This window comes from Poromitra crassiceps, assembly GCF_964638095.1.
Source record: "Poromitra crassiceps genome assembly, chromosome: 13".
NCBI lineage: Eukaryota > Metazoa > Chordata > Actinopteri > Beryciformes > Melamphaidae > Poromitra > Poromitra crassiceps.
Genome location: NC_139644.1, coordinates 4090968 through 4117016, shown reverse-complemented (window position 1 = coordinate 4117016; position 26049 = coordinate 4090968). Strand labels below are relative to the sequence as shown.

The 26049-nt window shown below is 44.8% G+C and overlaps 1 protein-coding gene across 1 annotated transcript; it reads right to left on the bottom strand.

Moving 5' to 3' along the window:
• Positions 1 to 744: 744 nt before the first annotated feature.
• Positions 745 to 21175, bottom strand: clpp (caseinolytic mitochondrial matrix peptidase proteolytic subunit). Its single transcript, XM_083648996.1, has 7 exons — positions 21082 to 21175; positions 17268 to 17369; positions 16576 to 16647; positions 10612 to 10708; positions 9124 to 9311; positions 5393 to 5498; positions 745 to 1372 (listed from the first exon to the last, which is right to left on the bottom strand). Exons 1-7 carry the CDS (start codon positions 21094 to 21096, stop codon positions 1146 to 1148), a joined length of 807 nt encoding a protein of 268 aa, XP_083505122.1. The 5' UTR covers positions 21097 to 21175; the 3' UTR covers positions 745 to 1145.
• Between the last annotated feature and the right edge of the window lie 4874 nt (positions 21176 to 26049).

Below are 26049 nucleotides of genomic sequence, written 5' to 3'. Positions count from 1 at the left end.
CTGTTTAAAATAATCTAAGAATGGGCGATGTTGTAGGCAAGTGTAGGACTATCTGGAGAGTAATACATGGTTGTATTGTTGTGGAGGTGGCCATCAGTCTAGCCAAGGCTACTCTGTGTTGGAGGCTAGAGAAAATTAAATGCGTCAGTTTTTCTGTGGCACACCTGTCTTTTTTCTGGCTCCACTAGAGGGTTGAGGGAACATAGGGCTGACTCCACTGTGGGGAAATCAGACCATCACCATGGCTGTCAGCCTCTACTGACCTCTACTCTGCTTTCTCCATTGTGAGCCAGCCACCAGGTCACACCTGGACAAGTATCAGGGTTCCCACACGTCCTGGAAAACAGTTGACCAATTTCCCAGTCATGGAAAACACAAGGAAAATGAGAGAAAAGGTAAAATGTCCTGGAAAATCTTCTGTTGTCCTGGAAAATTATTTCAACATTATTTTCCTTTAGCTGAGAATGAACTACTAACTAGGCTATCCATCAGAGCTCCCCAAAATGGAGAACGTTACCATCTGAAAGGGCTAAGTTATGTTCAGGATCATATTGACATTCAAATGGTAGTTTGTGGAACAGAGTATTTTGAATAGAATCCTCTCGGTTATGTTGTGGAAACGCTGCGAACGCACCCCAAAGTCATGTCACATGGTAGCACGTGCAGTTTGGATGGCATTAAGTGGTTGAAACCCATCTAAGTTACATTATTCTTCAAATGTAAATATTATGAACTGCTGGCTGGTAACTGTGGTAGTTTTTATTAGGTTTACACAAGAACATATCCCATCTTAAAAGTATAAATCCCATTTCCATACAGAACATCTACATCTGCAGGTGTGTTTGCATTATTCTGTGATCAGTTTGCCATAACTTCTAAGCCTGTAAGAGATGATTCCAGAGATAAGTTATAGCCACAGACTGCACGTCTTTTAAATCTTCCACAGAGAGCAACATATGAGTGTCCATCACGGTCCATGTCTGTCAGATACCCGCTAGATCATCACTGAACTGGAAAGAGAAAAGAGGAGAGACAGCAAGCTCCACTCGTGGTGCCTGGCAGGTCCCCTGGCAACTTCCCGTGGCAGCTGGTAAAGATGCTGAGATACCAGCATCTCTGAGAGGTGCCGTAGAGATGCCGGCATCTCATGGTTCTGGTTTGTAGGAGGAGGGGGGGTTGGTCCCAGACGAGGCCTGCTCGGGGGCTGCAGACTCTGGGGTCGGCGGGGGACTGGTCGGGGCCGCTGGCTCTTTCTGAACCAGCTCGGGCTCGTCCTGGCCTGCCTGCGGGGGGTGCACCAGCACACGGTCGATGATCCCAAAGTCCTGGGCTTGCATGGGGCTCATGTAGCGGTCCCTCTCCATCACACCCTCTGGAAGAGGGGAAAGGCCAAGAGAACAGAGTGTAAGAGAGATGAGTGATCATGTATCATGTGAAACTAGAAGACCTCATGCATCCATCGCTACATGTCGGGGAGGCGGCTAAATAACGCTCCAAATTTAGGGTACATTTTGGCGAGGGAAAAACTGGCATGGCTATTTTCAAAGGGGTCCCTTGACCTCTCACCTCAAGATGTCTGAATGAGAATGGGTTCTATGGGTACCCACAGGTCTCCCCTTTACAGACATGCCCACTTTATGCTAATCCCATGCAGTCATTTTAAATGCCAGGCCTATTACTATAAGACTGTTATGATAACTTATGATTTGTTCAGAGCTTTCTGATAATTATTTGAATAAGGAGCAATAAGTTCATTATTTTAAAGTTGAAGCACTTACTGAAAGTTAGCTTAAGCCTTTGTTCACACCAGGCACTATTCAGAAGCAGAGCTGAAGCTGTGCTGAACAGAAGCTGAGTGTCACGCTAACCCGGTCACACAAGAAGCACTCTCTTTTCCTCAGCACCTGGCTCAGTGCTGCCTTGCCCCCGCCCACAACTTGCATTGACTTCATGCCTGGCAGCTCGGGTTCAGAGCGCTGCACGCTTGAGAAATGGAACAGCATCCTGAACTATCGCTTCAGCACAGCTTCAGCGTGCTGTGGCTTTGGCGTGGCGTGTGGCTGGTGTGAACGCTCTCGCCTGTTAACAAGGACACCGAAATGAAACTGCGTGGCTTCAGCGTGGCTTTGGCGTATGGTGTGAAGTGAACAAGGGCTTAGACTGCTCATTTTAAATGTCAGTTTATTAGGACTACGCCAGTCTTGCTACTGTTTTTTCTGAAAGCTTTTAAGATCAGTAGGATATAAATGCTGTCAAGTTGAGTCCAAATACAATTTGAATAAAATGACCCTCTTGTTAAGTGATGTTAATATGATGAAATGCGTTTCTGTTTATTAATATGAAGTTTTAGAATACAAATGGTTCCAATGGCATCTAAGAGTACAAATGTGGTACAGTAGTAAGCATTAATCGGTGTTACGATTATGAGTGGGTCCTTGGAAAATGGTCTCCCCTGTAAGGGGTCCCTGGCCCCAACAAGTTTGGGAACCCCTGCTGGAGAGCGCAAGGAGACCCTCCTTCACCCAGAGGGCCTGGGTTCAGGCATAAGTGTCATTTTTTTTAAAGATGATTTCTTTGAGGCATTTCTGCTTTATTGACAGTGTGTAGAGAGAGACAGGAAGGATGGGAGAGATACAGTGTGTAGAGAGAGACAGTGTGTAGAGAGAGACAGTGTGTATGTAGAGAGAGACAGTGTGTAGAGAGAGACAGTGTCTAGAGAGAGAAACAGTGTGCAGAGAGAGACAGTGTGTAGAGAGAGAGACAGTGTGTAGAGAGAGAGACAGTGTGTAGAGAGAGACAGTGTCTAGAGAGAGAAACAGTGTGCAGAGAGAGACAGTGTGTAGAGAGAGAGACAGTGTGTAGAGAGAGAGACAGTGTGTAGAGAGAGAGACAGTGTGCAGAGAGAGACAGTGTGTAGAGAGAGAGACAGTGTGTAGAGAGAGACAGTGTGTAGAGAGAGAGACAGTGTGTAGAGAGAGAGACAGTGTGTAGAGAGAGAGACAGTGTGTAGAGAGAGACAGAGACAGTGTGTAGAGAGAGACAGAGACAGTGTGTAGAGAGAGAGACAGTGTGTAGAGAGAGACAGTGTGTAGAGAGAGACAGAGACAGTGTGTAGAGAGAGACAGTGTGTAGACAGAGACAGTGTGTAGACAGAGACAGTGTGTAGAGAGAGACAGTGTGTAGAGAGAGACAGTGTGTAGAGAGAGACAGTGTGTAGACAGAGACAGTGTGTAGACAGAGACAGTGTGTAGAGAGAGACAGTGTGTAGACAGAGACAGTGTGTAGACAGAGACAGTGTGTAGAGAGAGACAGTGTGTAGAGAGAGAGACAGTGTGTAGAGAGAGACAGTGTGTAGACAGAGACAGTGTGTAGACAGAGACAGTGTGTAGAGAGAGACAGTGTGTAGACAGAGACAGTGTGTAGACAGAGACAGTGTGTAGACAGAGACAGTGTGTAGACAGAGACAGTGTGTAGAGAGAGAAACAGTGTGTAGAGAGAGAGACAGTGTGTAGAGAGAGACAGTGTGTAGAGAGAGACAGTGTGTAGACAGAGACAGTGTGTAGAGAGACAGTGTGTAGACAGAGACAGTGTGTAGAGAGAGACAGTGTGTAGAGAGAGACAGTGTGTAGAGAGAGACAGTGTGTAGAGAGAGACAGTGTGTAGACAGAGACAGTGTGTAGAGAGAGACAGTGTGTAGAGAGAGACAGTGTGTAGACAGAGACAGTGTGTAGAGAGAGACAGTGTGTAGACAGAGACAGTGTGTAGACAGAGACAGTGTGTAGAGAGAGACAGTGTGTAGAGAGAGACAGTGTGTAGACAGAGACAGTGTGTAGAGAGAGACAGTGTGTAGACAGAGACAGTGTGTAGAGAGAGACAGTGTGTAGAGAGAGACAGTGTGTAGAGAGAGACAGTGTGTAGACAGAGACAGTGTGTAGAGAAAAATTTCAAACCTGGGTCGCTGACTGAGCCTTACATGGTACGCGCCAAACACCGTGAACTACCGGGGTCAAGTCAAGTCAAGTTTATTTATATAGCCCTAATTCACAAGCATGTCTCAGAGGGGTGCCCCAAGGCGCAAGTGTCCTTGAGCAAGACACTGACTTTCAGTGTTTCTCATGTCCACATGGACATTCTTCACTGTTTCTCATGTCCACATGGACAAAAGCCTGTCCGCGTCCGCGCGCATGACATCAGAGACACGGACTCATGACATCAGAGACACGGACTCATGACATCAGAGACACGGACTCATGACATCAGAGACACGGACTCATGACATCAGAGACACGGACTCGCGCAGGCAGTGGACTAATTGACTCTTTCCCAGCAAGAAGCCTCCAAGTGGACTTAAAGTGGGTTTATCGTCCTGTTTGATGTGTGTGCGTTCATGAGACGATATAAGTCATTTTTACCAGTTTGTTGATTCGAATTTCAGGAATGCCTTTTCTTCTTTGTCTTGGTGGAGATATTGACCGTGGACAGGATTTTTGCTGGGAAAGAGTCAATTAGTCTCCTGCTGCACGAGTCCGTGTCTCTGACGTCATGAGTCCGTGTCTCTGACGTCATGCGTGCAGACGTGGACAGGCTTTTGTACACTTCCAATCATTTCTACTACTATGAATTATATTATTATATTTCTACGACTATGAATTATATTATTATATTTCTACTACTATGAAGAATCACCAGCTCTCATTGCATAGGCTGCACACAAAACGGGACCTGAAAGAGGCGCATGCCACTTCCCGCACGTTGGTTTTTCTACAAAGAGAATTGCGGGGGAGCTTGGGGGTTCTTTGGGGGTGCTTTGGGGTGCTTTGGGGGTGCTTTGGGGGGTGCTTTGGGGGAGCTTGGGGGGTGCTTTGGGGTTCTTTGGGGGAGCTTGGGGGGTGCTTTGGGGGAGCTTGGTGGTGCATTGGGGGAGCTTGGGGGTTCTTTGGGGGAGCTTTGGGGGTGCTTGGGGGTTCTTTGGGGGTGCTTTGGGGGAGCTTGGGGGGTGCTTTGGGGGAGCTTGGGGGTGCTTTGGGGGAGCTTGGGGGTTCTTTGTGGGGCTTTGGGGTTTCTTTGGGGGAGCTTGGGGTGCTTTGGGGGATGCTTTGGGGGAGCTTGGGGTTCTTTGGGGGACCTTGGGGGGAGCTTTGGGGGTGCTTTGGGGGAGCTTGGGGGGTGCTTTGGGGGTGCTTTGGGGGAGCTTGGGGGGTGCTTTGGGGGAGCTTGGGGGGTGCTTTGGGGGAGCTTTGGGGGAGCTTTGGGGGTGGTTTGGGGGAGCTTGGGGGGTGCTTGGGGGAGCTTGGGGGTTCTTTGGGGGGCTTTGGGGGAGCTTTGGGGGAGCTTGAGGGGTGCTTAAGCGCCACCTTGCCAGCCACCATGCCTGCTAATCAGCTGAACCTACCGATGATCTCCAGCGGCTGTCCGGTGTGTTTGGCGTAGATGAGGTTGATCTGCATCTTCAGCTTCAGGATCTCCTCGGCCTGGATGGCGATGTCTGTGGCTTGACCCTGGACACAGAAAATTAAACTAGAAAAAGCTCCCGTGGACAACATTTAATTAGAGACAAACAGTTTAGATCCGGTACGGATCTTCGTCAGTGTCATGTGAAGCACATACATTTCAGGAAGTGTTTATATACAGGTGACCCTGGACACACACACACACACACACACACACACACACACACACACACACACTAGGGCTGTCACTTTTCATTCGAAATTCGAATGCAACTTCGAATGTGGGGGAGGGGTTCGTGTTCGATATGTAAATTGACTGTTCGATTTTTTTTTTTTTTTTTTTTTTTATGAACCAAAATTAACCAACTGCTGCTTGCTGGTAATGTTAATCCCATGTCAGAAAAAGTCTCCAGATTTGTCGCGTTAGTCTCTTCTGAGAAAGATTGTCTCCAGGGTCTGAAAAGTTGTCTCGAGTTGGATGCAGCCAAGTTTGTGAGGCAGTGTTGTGACTGTGAGCGTCCAAGCTAACACGTCGGGCTGATGCCCGGTGGCCTGCAGTGGGTTGCACCAGCTGTGCGTAAGTTGAAACGTAAGCTAGTTTGAACGTAAAGTCTCACTAAGTCCGAGTTTACGCACTACTAAAAATATTTGGGTTGCACCAAGTGAAATAGTTACAACGTAGGCATAAGTTAGAACTTAAAATTTACACCTACGTCTTACTAGGTGTAAAGTCCTCCGTAAAATAGCAGTTGGCACGGATTGCAACTTGGCACCGTGGCGCATCGTTGTTTTGCGTCCGCAACGCGCTGTCCGTGATAAATTACACCCTTTGATATTTATGACTCACGCTTTTGTTTCCCACAAGCTGCAGCACTGCATACAAATTAAAATAACCGCAACAATTTAGTGAGGCAGGATGGTGGTATAGCCTACAATACTGATGAAGAGCTCACAGATAAACGTTAACAGTAATATGAACCTAAACGAACGTTACTCAATAACGTTCTCATTTGATTAGTGTTGATGAAATATGAAAGCACTAATTTGCGGTGGGCAACATGTCCTGTTTTCACTCCACTTACTTAAACAACCGTAAATAAACACCGTTTCCACCGTGCTTTTCACTGATTGGTCACAGATACTGTACACGTCATTGTCTGCGACACTATTTTGGTTAGTATGGACTTTAGGGTCTACTAGTTAAGATGTACCTTACGTCTCCGTGGTGCACCAAACAAAGACACAACTTTAGTGTCAAACTAACTAGTTTGAACGTAGCAGTTAGTGTGGACTTTACACCCTAACTTAAGACAGAACTTACGTTCAGCTGGTGCAACAGGCTGCTGGACTGAAAAAAATAAATAAATAAATTAATTAATTAACCAAAAAACTTCGAATATATTCGAACGAATTTCGGGCAATTAAAGTTCGTTCGAATTTTATTTTGGGAAAAAGTGACAGCCCTAACACACACACACACACACACACACACACACACACACACACACACACACACACACACACACACACACACACACACACACACCTTTAGTTGTAATGACAACCTGCTGACTCTTAGGCCTTAAAGCAGTGGTCTTCAACAGGGATTCCGTGACCCCCCCCCAGGGGGTGTGCAGATATACTGCAGGGGGTCTGCCAATTTTTGTAGTTGTAGTTTTGTAGTTAAATGTGAACATTTAAAAATGTTATTTTAGACAAAAAAAATATTGACTAAACTCCAAGCATTAATAGGCAATAATAAAGCAAATTTTGGCAAAAAGTATTTACATTACAAAGCGAATCTGATTAAGCAATATGTGAAACACATTCTTCTTGCTTTTTTTAATGTAATCTATTAATAAAAAGAAGTGTCAAATTCAACCCTGATATCCTGCTGTGCGCTGGATTATACATTTGATTATAGGCCACGCTTAAAATGCAACAACATTTTTAGTTTAAATCGTAGATCTGTTTCTCTATCATCCAAGAGGTCCTTGGGCTGAAAAAGGTTGACGACCCCCGTCTTAATTAAAGGGATAGTTTGGAGTATTTGAAGTGGGGTTGTATGAGGTATCGATAGTCAGTTTAAGCATGTGCCGGACTGCCGGTATGAGATTTTGACTAGGGATGCACGATATATCGCCAATCATATCGGTATCGGCAGATGTTAGTCATTTTTTACATAAAGGCATCGGTCTGATGTTAATATCGATTATCGTATCAGCCAAAATATTCCCATCGAGAAGAAACATTGTGATAAATCTATGATTTATGGGCTTTTCCAAATGTTTTGGAAATAAAGAAATGTGTAACTTTTTCAAATCCAGTGTTTACATGTGTTTTTCACTATGTACAACATTTTACTATCATAGAAATGTGTTTTTATACAGATCATATCGACATTGGTAAATATCGGTTATCAGCCATAACAGCAATGTTAATATCGGTTATTGGTATCGGCCAACATTTTTACATTGGTGCATCCCTAATTTTGATGGTATTATAACCATAGAAAAATGAATTAAACTTGGTGAAATAGTCCACTTAAATAGTTTTTAAAGTGTAACTAACCCCCAAAACACTTCCCCCCCCAGCTTTTAACCAATATATATGGCTTTTGGGGTGGTATGTAAAGGATTCTGGTAAAAATCTCCACATTTGAGACCAAACTGTTACACTTGTATAAACTGTATCATTATCAGCAGCATAAGTGCCCTCTATGGGTTCAAACCTGCTTTTTGGGGGGCCTCAAATGAATGGCCGATTTGGTACGTTACGTCACGGTGGTGTTTGCGCGTGGTGTACTTCAATGTGAATCAATTGTATATTTTATCAGGTTTATTTTATGCAATAAATGAAGCGCTAATAATAATGAACCGTTCCTGGGTGCTGGGATAACGCAAGGCATTATGGGTAATCGGCTACTGTGTGGCTAATGCTAGCGGCTAGTTAGTTATGTTTCATGGCAGTAAAACGCCACTGAATGACCAAATTGATATAACTTTTAACCATTTCGAGCAACACTGTTTCCATACGGACCACCAGCGTTGGTTAGTTGTTTGTAACGTGACTATATTTATAACGTACTCTCTGATACACTCTGATATAACATTTTTCCTCTATGCGGGGAGAAGTGTCATGGTGCTGTTTCCGGTTTATTTTTCCAGTCTGGACACAGCCAAAGAGTATAGTAAGACAAGAGGAGACGATCTTCTGCCTCTTTCCTTGTTTTTTTTTCAAATCAAGCAGAATGCCGTTTTGCCACAAATCGGGTAAGTTCCCCTTTAAGTCAGAGAGAATTGTGCGGTCTTCATTCTTCTTTTTTCAAGCTATGATAACCTTAGGCAAAAATACCACGGTTTGAACTCGCCATCTTCGGCTGCTCTGAATCCTTCCTGCTCCTCCCTATGGCTGTGCAACAGTCTCTGACAGAGGGGACGATTGTCGCCAAGAGACTCATTCTGAAGGAATGGAAGTCCCCCTCTCCACCCTCTTTTCCGCTGTGGTTGGCAGACATGGTCTCAGTTATACGGATGGAGAGACTCAGATTCCTGAGGACCAAGTGACCTAGAAGATTTTCAACTGTCTGGGACCCGTTGGTTAGGGGCGACGGGTGACTCGGCCGGCTGACTTCTCAGTAGATACTTCAGATTTTCTGCCCTCGGTACCTTACCCTGGCTCCTCCTGAAGGCTGGTGCACCATGATGCGGGAGTTGGGCAGTGAATGTCTCATTCCCGACGTTCCCGCTGCCAGGAGCAAGCTGCCCATGCTGGCTGCCTGGCCCACGCACCAGGTGGAGATGGGGTTAAGGATGTACTGCATGGTGTCATAGATGGCCAGGCCCGCCGTGACCACACCACCTGGGGGGTGGAGGGGGCAGGAGTGGGGGGAAAGAGGCGGGGGGGGGGGGGGGTTGCAGATGGCAGGAAACGAGGAGAGAGGAAAATATTAAGTGACAGGGGCATCTGTGAGCATCTGAATCGGAGAATCAGAATCCTTTTATTTGCCAAGGTATGTTTTCACATACTAGGAATTTGTCTTGGTGTGTGGTTGGTGCTCATTAACATTGATAAGAACAAATATACAAGACATAAACAAATAAAATATAAAGGATCTAAAGAGATTATAAAATATTATAAAGGGATACAGCTTTGAACAGATATAGATAGTATTAACAGATATAAACAGTATTAACAGAGTATAAACAGACTTGCCAGCTAGGTGAGGTAGCTTAAGTTTGTTGTTTACAGATGATGTACAGGGTCAGGGTGCATCCCAGGTAGCAAAAGTAAGTGAGCTTGTGTTGACATGGTTTGCAGATAAGTCATAAGTGACAGTCAGAGTAATAAAATATGTACAGTGACAAGGTGCATGATAGCAGCAGTAGTAACACAATATGTACAGTGATAAGGTGCCCAATAGTAGCAGCAGAGTAATGAGCTTTAGTATTGCACATGTGTGGTGTATGCTATAGTCACACGTCATCTGATCTGAGCATCTGGGCCCAGTTGCACAAAGCACCTTAGGTTAATATTTCCCTTAGGGTCCGGGTTAAGGTGTCCATAAAATAGAATTGACTGCACAAAACACCCTTAAATCTTCTCCATAAGGTTAAACATTTTAAGGAAAACATAAGCACAAGATTTAAGGGTGATACCAGATCCAAGATAATCTACAAACCTTGTTGTGAGCAGTTTCATGTAGGATCTATTTTCTTTCGACCTAACTACACACGCTAGCTGCTAGCTAGTTCCTACATGAGACTGCAGCTAGCTAGCAGCTAGTGGGAGTAGTACGGTCAAAAGAAAATAGTTCCTACATGAAACTGCTCACAACTGTGGATTATCTTGAGTAACCGATCTAAATGGATAAATACAGGCGAGAGGACAAACATGTATTTTGGATTTGAGGATGAGAGTCCTGGAAAAAATATATTGTGATGGTCAGTGCTGATATTGTGGTGGGCTGCCACAAATGTTTCTATAGGTGGGAAACACTCTCTCTGGGTTTCAACCTTATTTGAAACATTTGGCTAAGTACACAACTAAAAATATATATATACATATAACATAGGTCTACTTGTTTTTAAATATTTTAATGCAGAGGTTTTAATTGTTCCATCTACTCCCGTCTGTGTGCCCTCCTGTCCACTTCTCTTACCAGGACTATTGATGTACATGTGGATGGTCTTGTTGTTGCTCTCCGACTGCAGAAAGAGCAGCTGGGCAATAACCAGACTGGCTACATTGTCGTCGATCTGGACAGAGAGGAGAGAGGTGGTGAGGGAAGAGCATGTAGGAGAGGAGAGAGGAGAGAGGTGGTGAGGGAAGACCATGTAGGAGAGAAGAGAGGAGAGAGGTGGTGAGGGAAAAGCATGTAGGAGAGGAGAGAGGTGGTGAGGGAAGACCATGTAGGAGAGGAGAGAGGTGGTGAGGGAAGACCATGTAGGAGAGGAGAGAAGTGGTGAGGGAAGACCATGTAGGAGAGGAGAGAGGTGGTGAGGGAAGACCATGTAGGAGAGGAGAGAGGTGGTGAGGGAAGACCATGTAGGAGAGGAGAGAGGTGGTGAGGGAAGACCATGTAGGAGAGGAGAGAGGTGGTGAGGGAAGACCATGTAGGAGAGGAGAGAGGTGGTGAGGGAAGACCATGTAGGAGAGGAGAGAGGTGGTGAGGGAAGACCATGTAGGAGAGGAGAGAAGTGGTGAGGGAAGACCATGTAGGAGAGGAGAGAGGTGGTGAGGGAAGACCATGTAGGAGAGGAGAGAGGTGGTGAGGGAAGACCATGTAGGAGAGGAGAGAGGTGGTGAGGGAAGACCATGTAGGAGAGGAGAGAGGTGGTGAGGGAAGACCATGTAGGAGAGGAGAGAGGAGAGAGGTGGTGAGGGAAGACCATGTAGGAGAGGAGAGAGGTGGTGAGGGAAGACCATGTAGGAGAGGAGAGAGGTGGTGAGGGAAGACCATGTAGGAGAGGAGAGAAGTGGTGAGGGAAGACCATGTAGGAGAGGAGAGAGGTGGTGAGGGAAGACCATGTAGGAGAGGAGAGAGGTGGTGAGGGAAGACCATGTAGGAGAGGAGAGAGGTGGTGAGGGAAGACCATGTAGGAGAGGAGAGAGGTGGTGAGGGAAGACCATGTAGGAGAGGAGAGAGGTGGTGAGGGAAGACCATGTAGGAGAGGAGAGAGGTGGTGAGGGAAGACCATGTAGGAGAGGAGAGAAGTGGTGAGGGAAGACCATGTAGGAGAGGAGAGAGGTGGTGAGGGAAGACCATGTAGGAGAGGAGAGAGGTGGTGAGGGAAGACCATGTAGGAGAGGAGAGAGGTGGTGAGGGAAGACCATGTAGGAGAGAAGAGAGGTGGTGAGGGAAGACCATGTAGGAGAGGAGAGAGGTGGTGAGGGAAGACCATGTAGGAGAGGAGAGAGGTGGTGGGGGAAGACCATGTAGGAGAGGAGAGAGGTGGTGAGGGAAGACCATGTAGGAGAGGAGAGAGGTGGTGAGGGAAGACCATGTAGGAGAGGAGAGAGGTGGTGAGGGAAGACCATGTAGGAGAGGAGAGAGGTGGTGGGGGAAGACCATGTAGGAGAGGAGAGAGGAGAGAGGTGGTGAGGGAAGACCATGTAGGAGAGAAGAGAGGAGAGAGGTGGTGAGGGAAGACCATGTAGGAGAGGAGAGAGGTGGTGAGGGAAGACCATGTAGGAGAGGAGAGAGGTGGTGAGGGAAGACCATGTAGGAGAGGAGAGAGGTGGTGAGGGAAGACCATGTAGGAGAGGAGAGAGGTGGTGAGGGAAGACCATGTAGAAGAGGAGAGAGGTGGTGAGGGAAGACCATGTAGGAGAGGAGAGAGGTGGTGAGGGAAGACCATGTAGGAGAGGAGAGAGGAGAGAGGTGGTGAGGGAAGACCATGTAGAAGAGGAGAGAGGAGAGAGGTGGTGAGGGAAGATGAGGTAGGAGAGGAGAGAGGTGGTGAGGGAAGACCATGTAGGAGAGGAGAGAGGTGGTGAGGGAAGACCATGTAGGAGAGGAGAGAGGTGGTGAGGGAAGAGCATGTAGGAGAGAAGAGAGGTGGTGAGGGAAGACCATGTAGGAGAGGAGAGAGGTGGTGAGGGAAGACCATGTAGGAGAGGAGAGAGGTGGTGAGGGAAGAGCATGTAGGAGAGAAGAGAGGTGGTGAGGGAAGAGCATGTAGGAGAGGAGAGAGGTGGTGAGGGAAGACCATGTAGAAGAGGAGAGAGGTGGTGAGGGAAGATGAGGTAGAAGAGGAGAGAGGTGGTGAGGGAAGACCATGTAGGAGAGGAGAGAGGTGGTGAGGGAAGACCATGTAGGAGAGGAGAGAGGTGGTGAGGGAAGAGCATGTAGGAGAGAAGAGAGGTGGTGAGGGAAGACCATGTAGGAGAGGAGAGAGGTGGTGAGGGAAGACCATGTAGGAGAGGAGAGAGGTGGTGAGGGAAGAGCATGTAGGAGAGAAGAGAGGTGGTGAGGGAAGAGCATGTAGGAGAGGAGAGAGGTGGTGAGGGAAGACCATGTAGAAGAGGAGAGAGGTGGTGAGGGAAGACCATGTAGAAGAGGAGAGAGGAGAGAGGTGGTGAGGGAAGACCATGTAGGAGAGGAGAGAGGAGAGAGGTGGTGAGGGAAGACCATGTAGAAGAGGAGAGAGGAGAGAGGTGGTGAGGGAAGACCATGTAGAAGAGGAGAGAGGAGAGAGGTGGTGAGGGAAGATGAGGTAGGAGAGGAGAGAGGTGGTGAGGGAAGACCATGTAGGAGAGGAGAGAGGTGGTGAGGGAAGACCATGTAGAAGAGGAGAGAGGTGGTGAGGGAAGACCATGTAGGAGAGGAGAGAGGTGGTGAGGGAAGACCATGTAGGAGAGGAGAGAGGAGAGAGGTGGTGAGGGAAGACCATGTAGGAGAGGAGAGAGGTGGTGAGGGAAGACCATGTAGAAGAGGAGAGAGGAGAGAGGTGGTGAGGGAAGACCATGTAGAAGAGGAGAGAGGAGAGAGGTGGTGAGGGAAGATGAGGTAGGAGAGGAGAGAGGTGGTGAGGGAAGACCATGTAGGAGAGAAGAGAGGAGAGAGGTGGTGAGGGAAGACCATGTAGAAGAGGAGAGAGGAGAGAGGTGGTGAGGGAAGATGAGGTAGGAGAGGAGAGAGGTGGTGAGGGAAGACCATGTAGGAGAGGAGAGAGGTGGTGAGGGAAGACCATGTAGGAGAGGAGAGAGGTGGTGAGGGAAGAGCATGTAGGAGAGAAGAGAGGTGGTGAGGGAAGACCATGTAGGAGAGGAGAGAGGTGGTGAGGGAAGACCATGTAGAAGAGGAGAGAGGTGGTGAGGGAAGATGAGGTAGAAGAGGAGAGAGGTGGTGAGGGAAGACCATGTAGAAGAGGAGAGAGGTGGTGAGGGAAGACCATGTAGAAGAGGAGAGAGGAGAGAGGTGGTGAGGGAAGACCATGTAGGAGAGGAGAGAGGTGGTGAGGGAAGACCATGTAGGAGAGGAGAGAGGTGGTGAGGGAAGACCATGTAGGAGAGAGGAGAGAGGTGGTGAGGGAAGACCATGTAGAAGAGGAGAGAGGAGAGAGGTGGTGAGGGAAGACCATGTAGGAGAGGAGAGAGGTGGTGAGGGAAGACCATGTAGGAGAGGAGAGAGGTGGTGAGGGAAGACCATGTAGGAGAGAAGAGAGGAGAGAGGTGGTGAGGGAAGAGCATGTAGGAGAGGAGAGAGGAGAGAGGTGGTGAGGGAAGACCATGTAGGAGAGGAGAGAGGAGAGAGGTGGTGAGGGAAGACCATGTAGGAGAGGAGAGAGGAGAGAGGTGGTGAGGGAAGACCATGTAGGAGAGGAGAGAGGTGGTGAGGGAAGACCATGTAGGAGAGGAGAGAGGAGAGAGGTGGTGAGGGAAGATGAGGTAGGAGAGGAGAGAGGAGAGAGGTGGTGAGGGAAGACCATGTAGGAGAGGAGAGAGGAGAGAGGTGGTGAGGGAAGACCATGTAGGAGAGGAGAGAGGTGGCGAGGGAAGACCATGTAGGAGAGGAGAGAGGTGGTGAGGGAAGACCATGTAGAAGAGGAGAGAGGAGAGAGGTGGTGAGGGAAGACCATGTAGGAGAGGGAGAGAGGAGAGAGGTGGTGAGGGAAGACCATGTAGGAGAGGAGAGAGGAGAGAGGTGGTGAGGGAAGACCATGTAGGAGAGGGAGAGAGGAGAGAGGTGGTGAGGGAAGACCATGTAGGAGAGGAGAGAGGAGAGAGGTGGTGAGGGAAGACCATGTAGGAGAGGGAGAGAGGAGAGAGGTGGTGAGGGAAGACCATGTAGAAGAGGAGAGAGGAGAGAGGTGGTGAGGGAAGACCATGTAGGAGAGGAGAGAGGAGAGAGGTGGTGAGGGAAGACCATGTAGAAGAGGAGAGAGGAGAGAGGTGGTGAGGGAAGACCATGTAGGAGAGGGAGAGAGGAGAGAGGTGGTGAGGGAAGCTATTGTATTAGGAAACACTGCAACAGGAAGTCAGCTAGGGGCAAGTTAGAATGTTTATGCTGTCAAGTTAAAGCCATGTATATATATATATATTATAATGTTTATGCTGTCAAGTTAAAGTCATGTATATATATATATATATTATAATGTTTATGCTGTCAAGTTAAAGCCATGTATATATATATATATATTATAATGTTTATGCTGTCAAGTTAAAGCCATGTATATATATATATATATATATTATAATGTTTATGCTGTCAAGTTAAAGTCATGTATATATATATATATATTATAATGTTTATGCTGTCAAGTTAAAGCCATGTATATATATATATATATTATAATGTTTATGCTGTCAAGTTAAAGCCATGTATATATATATATATATTATAATGTTTATGCTGTCAAGTTAAAGTCATGTATATATATATATATATTATAATGTTTATGCTGTCAAGTTAAAGTCATGTATATATATATATATATTATAATGTTTATGCTGTCAAGTTAAAGTCATGTATATATATATATATATTATAATGTTTATGCTGTCAAGTTAAAGTCATGTATATATATATATATATTATAATGTTTATGCTGTCAAGTTAAAGCCATGTATATATATATATATATTATAATGTTTATGCTGTCAAGTTAAAGCCATGTATATATATATATATATTATAATGTTTATGCTGTCAAGTTAAAGTCATGTATATATATATATATATTATAATGTTTATGCTGTCAAGTTAAAGTCATGTATATATATATATATATTATAATGTTTATGCTGTCAAGTTAAAGCCATGTATATATATATATATATTATAATGTTTATGCTGTCAAGTTAAAGCCATGTATATATATATATATATTATAATGTTTATGCTGTCAAGTTAAAGTCATGTATATATATATATATATTATAATGTTTATGCTGTCAAGTTAAAGTCATGTATATATATATATATATTATAATGTTTATGCTGTCAAGTTAAAGCCATGTATATATATATATATATTATAATGTTTATGCTGTCAAGTTAAAGCCATGTATATATATATATATATTATAATGTTTATGCTGTCAAGTTAAAGTCATGTATATATATATATATATTATAATGTTTATGCTGTCAAGTTAAAGTCATGTATATATATATATATATTATAATGTTTATGCTGTCAAGTTAAAGCCATGTATATATATATATATATTATAATGTTTATGCTGTCAAGTTAAAGTCATGTATATATATATATATATTATAATGTTTATGCTGTCAAGTTAAAGTCATGTATATATATATATATATTATAATGTTTATGCTGTCAAGTTAAAGCCATGTATATATATATATATATTATAATGTTTATGCTGTCAAGTTAAAGCCATGTATATATATATATATATTATAATGTTTATGCTGTCAAGTTAAAGTCATGTATATATATATATATATTATAATGTTTATGCTGTCAAGTTAAAGTCATGTATATATATATATATATTATAATGTTTATGCTGTCAAGTTAAAGCCATGTATATATATATATATATTAGAATGTTTATGCTGTCAAGTTAAAGCCATGTATATATATATATATATTAGAATGTTTATGCTGTCAAGTTAAAGTCATGTATAAACTCAAGAGTCATTTCATACAGGACCCATCACACAGATGATCCTCTCCCTCAGGAGGCGGGAATAGATGTCATACGCTCGTTCTCCTCTCCCCTAAAACAACAGAAACAAAAGGAGGTCAGAAGACAGAGACAGAGCTCTGTATGTTCTGTTCTGTATCAGCATCAGTCAGACGTGACAAAATCATTGACAAACATTCACTTAAAGCATGTGATTTCTGCACATTGCAGGGTTCCCACACATTTTCATGGATAATATTTCAAAACTTTTCCAGGATCCATAATAGAATTTCCATGTAACGCGAGATGGTGACCCCGAATCAATACCAGAAATGATTACTATTTATATTGGATTTGAGTGTTTTAGAGTCACTCTGGCATCACATTACATAGAAGCTATTGAAATCAAAAATATTAACATAAAATACAAGAAGCACTAACATGGACAGATAATTAGGGAGCTACGTTACGTCAACAGCTACAGAAAATACATTTACAGTTATGTTACATTATGTGGAAGATTATCCATGGAAGATTACTCTAACAAATTATTTCATAGGCCAAATCTAGAAGGTCTCAACGATGTAGTTGATGTATGAGTATGTATATAATGTAGATGAAGTATGTATATGACGTATGTGATAATGATGTAGTATTAACAACAGTAGGCTATGTATTGTGCAGTATGGTATTTATGAGACTTGTCTCACTCACTGTCTGCTCCACAACTATGGGTACGAGAGGACTCCTGCACACAGAACTGTGCTGGATGGACCTGCTGCATCTCAACACCAACCCTCCCGCCTGCAGCACCCTCTGAGAGAGAGAGAGAGAGAGACACACACACACACACACACACACACACACACACACACACACACACACACACACACACACACACACACACACACACACACTTTTCTATGATGGAGGTAGTTAAAGGGATACACCAACTTTTCGGGAGTTTCCATTTGCCATATCCCCCATACATAACCAAGATCCACAGTGTCTTCACCGTCACTCTCTGCACAGTATACAGTGAGGCTGAGCTACAGTCACTCTCTGCACAGTATACAGTGAGGCTGAGCTACAGTCACTCTCTGCACAGTACACAGTGAGGCTGAGCTACAGTCACTCTCTGCACAGTATACAGTGAGGCTGAGCTACAGTCACTCTCTGCACAGTACACAGTGAGGCTGAGCTACAGTCACTCTCTGCACAGTACACAGTGAGGCTGAGCTACAGTCACTCTCTGCACAGTATACAGTGAGGCTGAGCTACAGTCACCCTCTGCACAGTACACAGTGAGGCTGAGCTACAGTCACTCTCTGCACAGTATACAGTGAGGCTGAGCTACAGTCACTCTCTGCACAGTATACAGTGAGGCTGAGCTACAGTCACCCTCTGCACAGTACACAGTGAGGCTGAGCTACAGTCACTCTCTGCACAGTACACAGTGAGGCTGAGCTACAGTCACTCTCTGCACAGTACACAGTGAGGCTGAGCTACAGTCACTCTCTGCACAGTACACAGTGAGGCTGAGCTACAGTCACCCTCTGCACAGTACACAGTGAGGCTGAGCTACAGTCACTCTCTGCACAGTATACAGTGAGGCTGAGCTACAGTCACTCTCTGCACAGTACACAGTGAGGCTGAGCTACAGTCACCCTCTGCACAGTATACAGTGAGGCTGAGCTACAGTCACCCTCTGCACAGTACACAGTGAGGCTGAGCTACAGCCATCACTCTCTGCACAGTACACAGTGAGGCTGAGCTACAGTCACTCTCTGCACAGTACACAGTGAGGCTGAGCTACAGCCATCACTCTCTGCACAGTACACAGTGAGGCTGAGCTACAGCCATCACTCTCTGCACAGTACACAGTGAGGCTGAGCTACAGCCATCACTCTCTGCACAGTATACAGTGAGGCTGAGCTACAGCCATCACTCTCTGCACAGTACACAGTGAGGCTGAGCTACAGCCATCACTCTCTGCACAGTATACAGTGAGGCTGAGCTACAGCCACTCTCTGCACAGAACACAGTGAGGCTGAGCTACAGTCACTCTCTGCACAGTACACAGTGAGGCTGAGCTACAGTCACTCTCTGCACAGTATACAGTGAGGCTGAGCTACAGTCACTCTCTGCACAGTACACAGTGAGGCTGAGCTACAGTCACTCTCTGCACAGTACACAGTGAGGCTGAGCTACAGTCACTCTCTGCACAGTACACAGTGAGGCTGAGCTACAGTCACTCTCTGCACAGTACACAGTGAGGCTGAGCTACAGCCATCACTCTCTGCACAGTACACAGTGAGGCTGAGCTACAGTCACTCTCTGCACAGAACACAGTGAGGCTGAGCTACAGTCACTCTCTGCACAGTACACAGTGAGGCTGAGCTACAGTCACTCTCTGCACAGTATACAGTGAGGCTGAGCTACAGTCACTCTCTGCACAGTACACAGTGAGGCTGAGCTACAGTCACTCTCTGCACAGTACACAGTGAGGCTGAGCTACAGTCACTCTCTGCACAGTACACAGTGAGGCTGAGCTACAGTCACTCTCTGCACAGTACACAGTGAGGCTGAGCTACAGCCGTCAAGTTAGTATCGCCATAGAATGGAGGCAAATGGTACAGCCGTTCAAAATCACCCAAAACACACATCTAACAGCGTCAAAATACATGTTGTGCTTTGGGTACTCACCACGCGAGGAAATATTAATCCATAGTTACGTGAAACTTAATTTTCTGAGTAAATCCCCACACAGTTACCTTGTTTGCCTGGAAATCGCGCTTCCGCTGTAAACAGCGCATGCGCTGTACTGTATGCTGCGCATGCCTGGTGGCCATGTTTAGAAAGTAATTCCGGCTATCTATTTATCTTTTAAAAAGATAATCTCTCCGCATTTTGGATAGAGAGAGATCACAACGCCACTTTCGTCACATCAGCGACACGATCACGATACGATATTATAGATTCGATACGATACGATATTTGCAGATATCACAAGTCTGCTACGATATGATTTGTATTTGATTCAGGCGTCTGTGATCGTTATGAGACGATATAAAAGACAATCGGCTACAAAATGTAATACCTCATCAAATGGCAATTAGGACTTTTTGATACTTTTTAAAGGGCTTTAATTTTCCCTAAGTTGATTTACCAACTTTTAATACTTTTCAAGACTCCGCGGATATCCTGTAAATGTAACCATGTCACCACGAGTTCCATGAAGGCAGCATAACACATTGGAGATGGCTTAAACCCACACGGAATCTGCAGCCACAGAACTAGGATGCAAACAGCCAGGCTACTACTCACTTTTTACTGTTTTTCTGGTGCTACAGGAGAGCGAGAAGGCATACATACACGCGACAGTGACATCACATCGCTTATATTTTGACATTCTGAGTGAGAGCAGATTAGCTCAAGAGTTTGATGTATAATATATGCATGTCGTGTTAAAGTTGTGTGAACTGTCGCAGTTTTTAAATTGTAAACAGAGTTAGCCGGCTAGAGTCAGACATGCAAGTCTCGAGCCACTTGGGCACCATAGGGTTCCATTGCCGTTGCCACCCAGTGCGGCAACGGCAATGGAACCCTAGTATGGAGCCTGGGTTCCATTGCCATTGCCACCCTATGGAGCCTGAGTTTGAGCGTCTGACTCTAGCCGGCTGACCGTGTTAACAATTTAAAAACTGCGACAGTTCACACAACTTTAAGACGACATGCATAATATAGCCTACATCAAACTCTTGAGCTAATCTGCTCTCACTCAGAATGTCAAAATATAAAGCGATGTGATCTATACTTTTTGAGGTATTAACGGTTGTTTGGCACAACTTTGCAGCCATCATGCGCGGGGTTACGCATTTTTGGGTGGCAGTGACGCGCTGATTCGTCCTATTTAAACTTTATTAGTTTATTTATTAAACAGCTCTGGTGGAGACAGCAAGCCAATGACATGCTCCCTCATAACTTGCCACATCGATGCCACAGATCTGTGGCATTTTGTTGTGATGGAACTGCACATTCTAGCGATATGTGCACATTCAGATGATATTAGTTTGACATTTATTTTGGAGACTGGAATACATTTTCCTTCTTACGCAATTCATACCTGGCCACTCAAAATGTCAAATGAAACGCGCTTTTCCTGCTGTTTAATCCGCATCTTGATCACACCTGTCATGGATTATTTTGGCGAAGGAAGTGCTGCTCACTAACACAGATTTACCAAAATGCGAGAGAAATAAGCCTTTTGTGAGCATAGAAACAGTTTGACATCGTTTATTTCAATTGGTGAGAAACGGGAGGAAAAGAATAGTTGGAATAATGTGTGTTCTGTAAGATGAGTTAGTTCGCTGGGCTGCTTGACGTAACGTTACACAAGCTGCCTGCGAGATGCTCCACGCGACAGCAGAGATAATCAAGGTTAGCGCGACTTTGAACAGAATGTGGTCTATATGCAGACGACACGTTTACACGAAGGGTTCGAGCTGCATGTAGTAACGTTACTCACTCCAAGAAGAAGCATTGTTGTCTTGTAATCTCTCACAGGGTAAGTATGCGATCCCCTCTGACCCCTGGCTGCACCGGAAACAAACTTCAGCTGGTCCGTCTTCTTCTACTTGGAATTACAGCAGACGAGACGATACACAGCGTGTTGCTGCCTCCTGCTGCCAAGGAGGTTTTGTTGCTGGTGATTTTAGGGCAGGGGTTTTCAAAGTCTGAGAGTGTGGGCCTCCCCACCTGGCAATTATTCGCGTTTTTTGTTTAGTCTTTGTATTGAGCACACCTATAGACTATATGTACATTATGAGATTGCTATTTTTCCTGTGACTATACCCGCTGTACAGTAATTTCAACATCATTATGCATTACTTCACAGTGTCATTTAGGTTATAGCTATATTCAAACTCAAAAAATGTCTTCAAAGTGACAGAGATACAATGTCAACAACAGTTGTTTTTCCCTTTGGACACATGATATGATTGTGCCTTCAGAAAACACCATCATATAAGTTAATCCGTTGTAGAGCAGAACCTCTCTCTCTCCCCCCCCTCTCTCCCTGCAGTGATTTGAGTTTTGAAAACTATAGAGCCAATCAAAATGTGGGACATGGTCTAAGTGGGATCTGGGAAAAGGCATGGAAATGCTGTGCAGTCCCACACAAAGTGGGACATCTGGTCACTGACTCTCACCCCAGCAGCCAAGAAGATGGGATAAGTCACCCTCTGGCAGGGAAGTAACTAATTACAACTACTCACGTTACTGTAATTGTTACTTTTTACTTTTACTGGAATATTTTTTTCAACACCAGTGGTTTTACTTGTAGTTGAGCAATATTTCAGTAATGTAACAGTAGGCTACGTCTACTTGAGTACAGACTTTCAGTAGTTAGTACTTCTTCCACCACTGCCCTCTAGATGGAGCCAACACCTTTTTACACGTAAGTACCACCTCAGAAATGACCACCATACTGAGAGGGAGGGAGCCCTGCATACCACCAATGGTACTGCAGAGGTCAGGGACAAAACCTTGGGTTAGAATAGGTACACTTCTGCATTATGGCATCATTGGCATGGTGCCACCAACGGTCGCTGTGGTGCAAAATAACTCATGAGCCTAACAGGAATACTATAGAAATATTATAGGGATACTGTAGGAATCAGGGGCGGACTGGGATCATAATTCAGGCCGGGCATTTCTACCAAGCAGGCCAGGCCAAATTTTTTTGGCCGTTTGAAGCCCAATTTGGGTCGTTTGAAGCTAGATTTAGTGAATATAATGCTAACGCAATGATGTTACCTATTTGTTCACTAATAGAAACATCAACATTGCCTAGATAACTCCAAGTATAATATGAAGAAGTAAAACCAAAAACATGCCTCTGTACAAACGCTTCACAGCAAACTTTATTTAAGGAAGAGTGATCAGATGGTGCATACTGCGTTATATCATCATGTGTCTGTCTGTGTGACTCACCTCCAGTGGCCTGGGCTGGGACAAGTCTGACTGATAAGTTAACTCATTCCTGCCTGCCTGTCTGCTGGCTGCTATCCGTGCACATAGGAACACTACTGGCCTCAGTGGCCTGCCTGGCCTGCTGTTCAGTGAGTGGCCTGACTGCGGGCACAATATATATATACTGTATATAGGCTATATGTTCAGTGAGTGGCCTGACTGCGGGCACAATATATATATATATATAGGCTATATGTTCAGTGAGTGGCCTGACTGTGGGCACAATATATATATATATATAGGCTATATGTTCAGTGAGTGGCCTGACTGTGGGCACATTATATATATATATAGGCTATATGTTCAGTGAGTGGCCTGACTGCGGGCACAATATAGGCTATATAGGCTATATGTTCAGTGAGTGGCCTGACTGTGGGCACAATATATATATATATATAGGCTATATGTTCAGTGAGTGGCCTGACTGTGGGCACAATATATATATATAGGCTATATAGGCTATATGTTCAGTGAGTGGCCTGACTGTGGGCACATTATATATATATATAGGCTATATAGGCTATATGTTCAGTGAGTGGCCTGACTGCGGGCCAGGCCAGGCCACCGGGCATTTGCCCGACGTGCCCGATTATGCAGTCCGCGCCTGGTAGGAATATTAGGAATACTCTAGTCTAGGAATATTATAGGAATACTATGGAATATTGTACTATTATATAGGAATACTATAGGAATACTGATAGTATAGGAATACTTTGTACTTTTGCACTTTACCATTCTAATGGCTTTTGCTGCTGTTGCTATTGTTAGTTGTTGTTGGTAAGTACTGGAATATTATAGTAATACTATATGTTATAGGAATACTGTAGGAATATCATAGTACAGTAATACTATAGGAATATTATACTGTAGGAATACTATAGGAATATTAAGAAGAAAGACAAACCCCATCTATATTACGTCACAGAGTGACATGATGCTGCATTGTCTTTGGTTTCTGCCTCTTTTGTTGCCTCGTCTGTCTGAAGGCATCTCCCTCCGTCTCTCCCTATGACCTCTGACCTCCCCTCCACCTCCACCACTCCCCCGCTGAACGCACTTCATCTGTCCAGGAGGGGTCACTCCACCGCTGCATGCAATCAGTAGAGTAGGTCCAGGAGGGGTCACTCCCCCGCTGCATGCAGTCAGTAGAGTAGGTCCAGGAGGGGTCAGCGTCGGCGAGGGTGCTCACTGTCAGGTGGAAGCATCTGTTAGACAAACACACCGCATCTTCCAATCCACAGAGAGATAGGTCAGAATCGCCACCCTATTATAGTAGTCAGATGTGGCCAGGTCGCCGATGATGCTCATCAGTGAGTGATCTCAACAGTGATGTCAACAGTGATCATCGGCACAATATTGCTCAACTAAGCATGCTCAGCCAGACTGACATCACTGATGATGATTGTTAATGCCAATGCTGACATTGTGACATCACCAGTGATGTCATAAGTGCACACTGCACTCGAGCAATTGTGTGTTGCCGGACGCTTGCGCATTACATCGTCAGTGACATCATACTTGAGTGACATCACACACATTCATACAAAAAATTAGGAAGTGTGCAAAATGTTTAGTTCATGTTTATTTACATTATGAACTCTAAAAATCACACTTTTCTGTAAGTGGCTCTGAGAGTGTCAGATGTCTCAGAGCATTTAGGAAAACAAAAGGATTGGAACTCTGCTCTTACTGTCAACTGTAATGCCAGGTGGACTCTCACCAACCTGAAGACAAGAACATCTCAGCAGTCAACTCAAGCAAGGCTCACACAGTTCTACAGGAAGTCAATCTACAGAAAGTTGCAGAGGTTCTGTGATGATGAGGGGCACTGGTGGCCTAAAGGCTAAGCGAGCTTGTGACCGCAAGGTCGTCGGTTCAATCGCCGCGACTGGCAGGATAAATCTGGTATAGGATGAATCAGCGTGATGTCACAACAACAACAAATCCCCCAGAAATGCGGAAGCCCGCAGCAGTTAACTAGTATGAGTTGTGCCAAATGAATGTTAATATCTCAAAAACTATACATCACATCGCTTATATTTTGACATTGTGAGTGAGAACAGAAGTAGCTCAAGAGTTTGATGTAGCTATAATATATGCATGTCGTGTTAAAGTTGTGTGAACTGTCGCAGTTTTTAAAATGTAAACTGCACAGCTGGGGCTAGAGTAATCAAGGGTGGCTTACCAAAATGCTGTTTGGCTGATCCCTCGTACAGTGCTCAGGGTGTCATGTATTTCCTAAACTTGAAAAGATCAAGTTTGCACTTTGAGGATCTAACAGACGTTTTATTCAGCAATGGAAACCCTTCATTTCATATTTCAATATAACAGTCTTACCTTTGCGTATTTTCTTTTTTTTTGTCTGTCTTATGTAAACTTAATGTTGTACAGTACAGTACCACACCAGATACTAGGACAGCTATTTAATCGTGCATTCCTTTATAACTGGGGACTGGTAATCTTACGACTTCAAAGGTCATGAGCTGGGTGGTGACGTCATCAGAGCTGGTATTTCCCATTCCAAACTCGTAGAAGCCTCAGCAGCCCCAACCTCAAAAATCCAAGATGGCTGCGCCGCGCAACAACAGTAGTAGTAATCGTAGTAATATTGTTTAGCACTTCTGTTTTGTTTGTGTCTCATTAAATCCGCTGTACACACAGCACTGCATAACATCTATCTGTGTGGACATGAGGCTGCAGTGTTTGTATGCGCAAAATGCCGCAAAATTCCATGTTGTCAATTGTTATTGCTAACAATGGCTGCTAGCCTGGCTAGCGAGTGGATCTGACCAATGAACAGTGAACTTCCCAGCTCAAGTTTTCTGCAAATGGAACGCTAACAAAACGGATGTGATGTCATTTAGCCTCCACATCCCAGTTATTTTTGCGATAAAGGAACGCACGATGAGCCCCACCCAATCTCATCACCCAGTCTGCATCCAGTTATCTGACAGATGATCTTGAGTGAGACTGGCTTCCAATGTTTCAACATCAGTTTATATCAATCAGAGACTTCCTGCTTCAGGGTATTTTCCCATTGGTTCACATATAGTCAAACCCCAAAAATGCATCTCATGCGTCAGGCGTACGACTGAAGTACCTTTGTGGTTAAACCATGCATCGCTTCTTGTAAACCGTACGCCTATCTCGTACCACACCAGATACTATGACAGCTATTTAACGGCAAATAGGGGTGGAGGGGGGTATTATTTAGCCTATGTTCAAACAAAACACGCAATTTTATGTATTGTTTTCTTTCCATAATTTCCTAATTATAAAAATGTGACAATGGCAACCACTGTGAATTGCTGTAAATATTACATCTCGGCTTGCTGCAGTATGCTCAAATTTGAGTATAGGCTCCAACAGATGTCTCCTAATTAGATTCAAGTACAGAAGAAGCCATGTGCCAGTGGTTTCTAGTGCTAGTGGTTTCTACCTGACCCTAACCTCCCAGTGGTTT

Coding starts and splice junctions, on each gene's coding strand:
- clpp (XM_083648996.1), bottom strand. Junction 16,648..17,267: donor CCATAGTTGTGGAGCAGACA/GTGAGTGAGACA, acceptor CTGTTGTTTTAG/GGGAGAGGAGAACGAGCGTA. Junction 10,709..16,575: donor TCATCTGTGTGATGGGTCCT/GTATGAAATGAC, acceptor CTCTCTGTCCAG/ATCGACGACAATGTAGCCAG.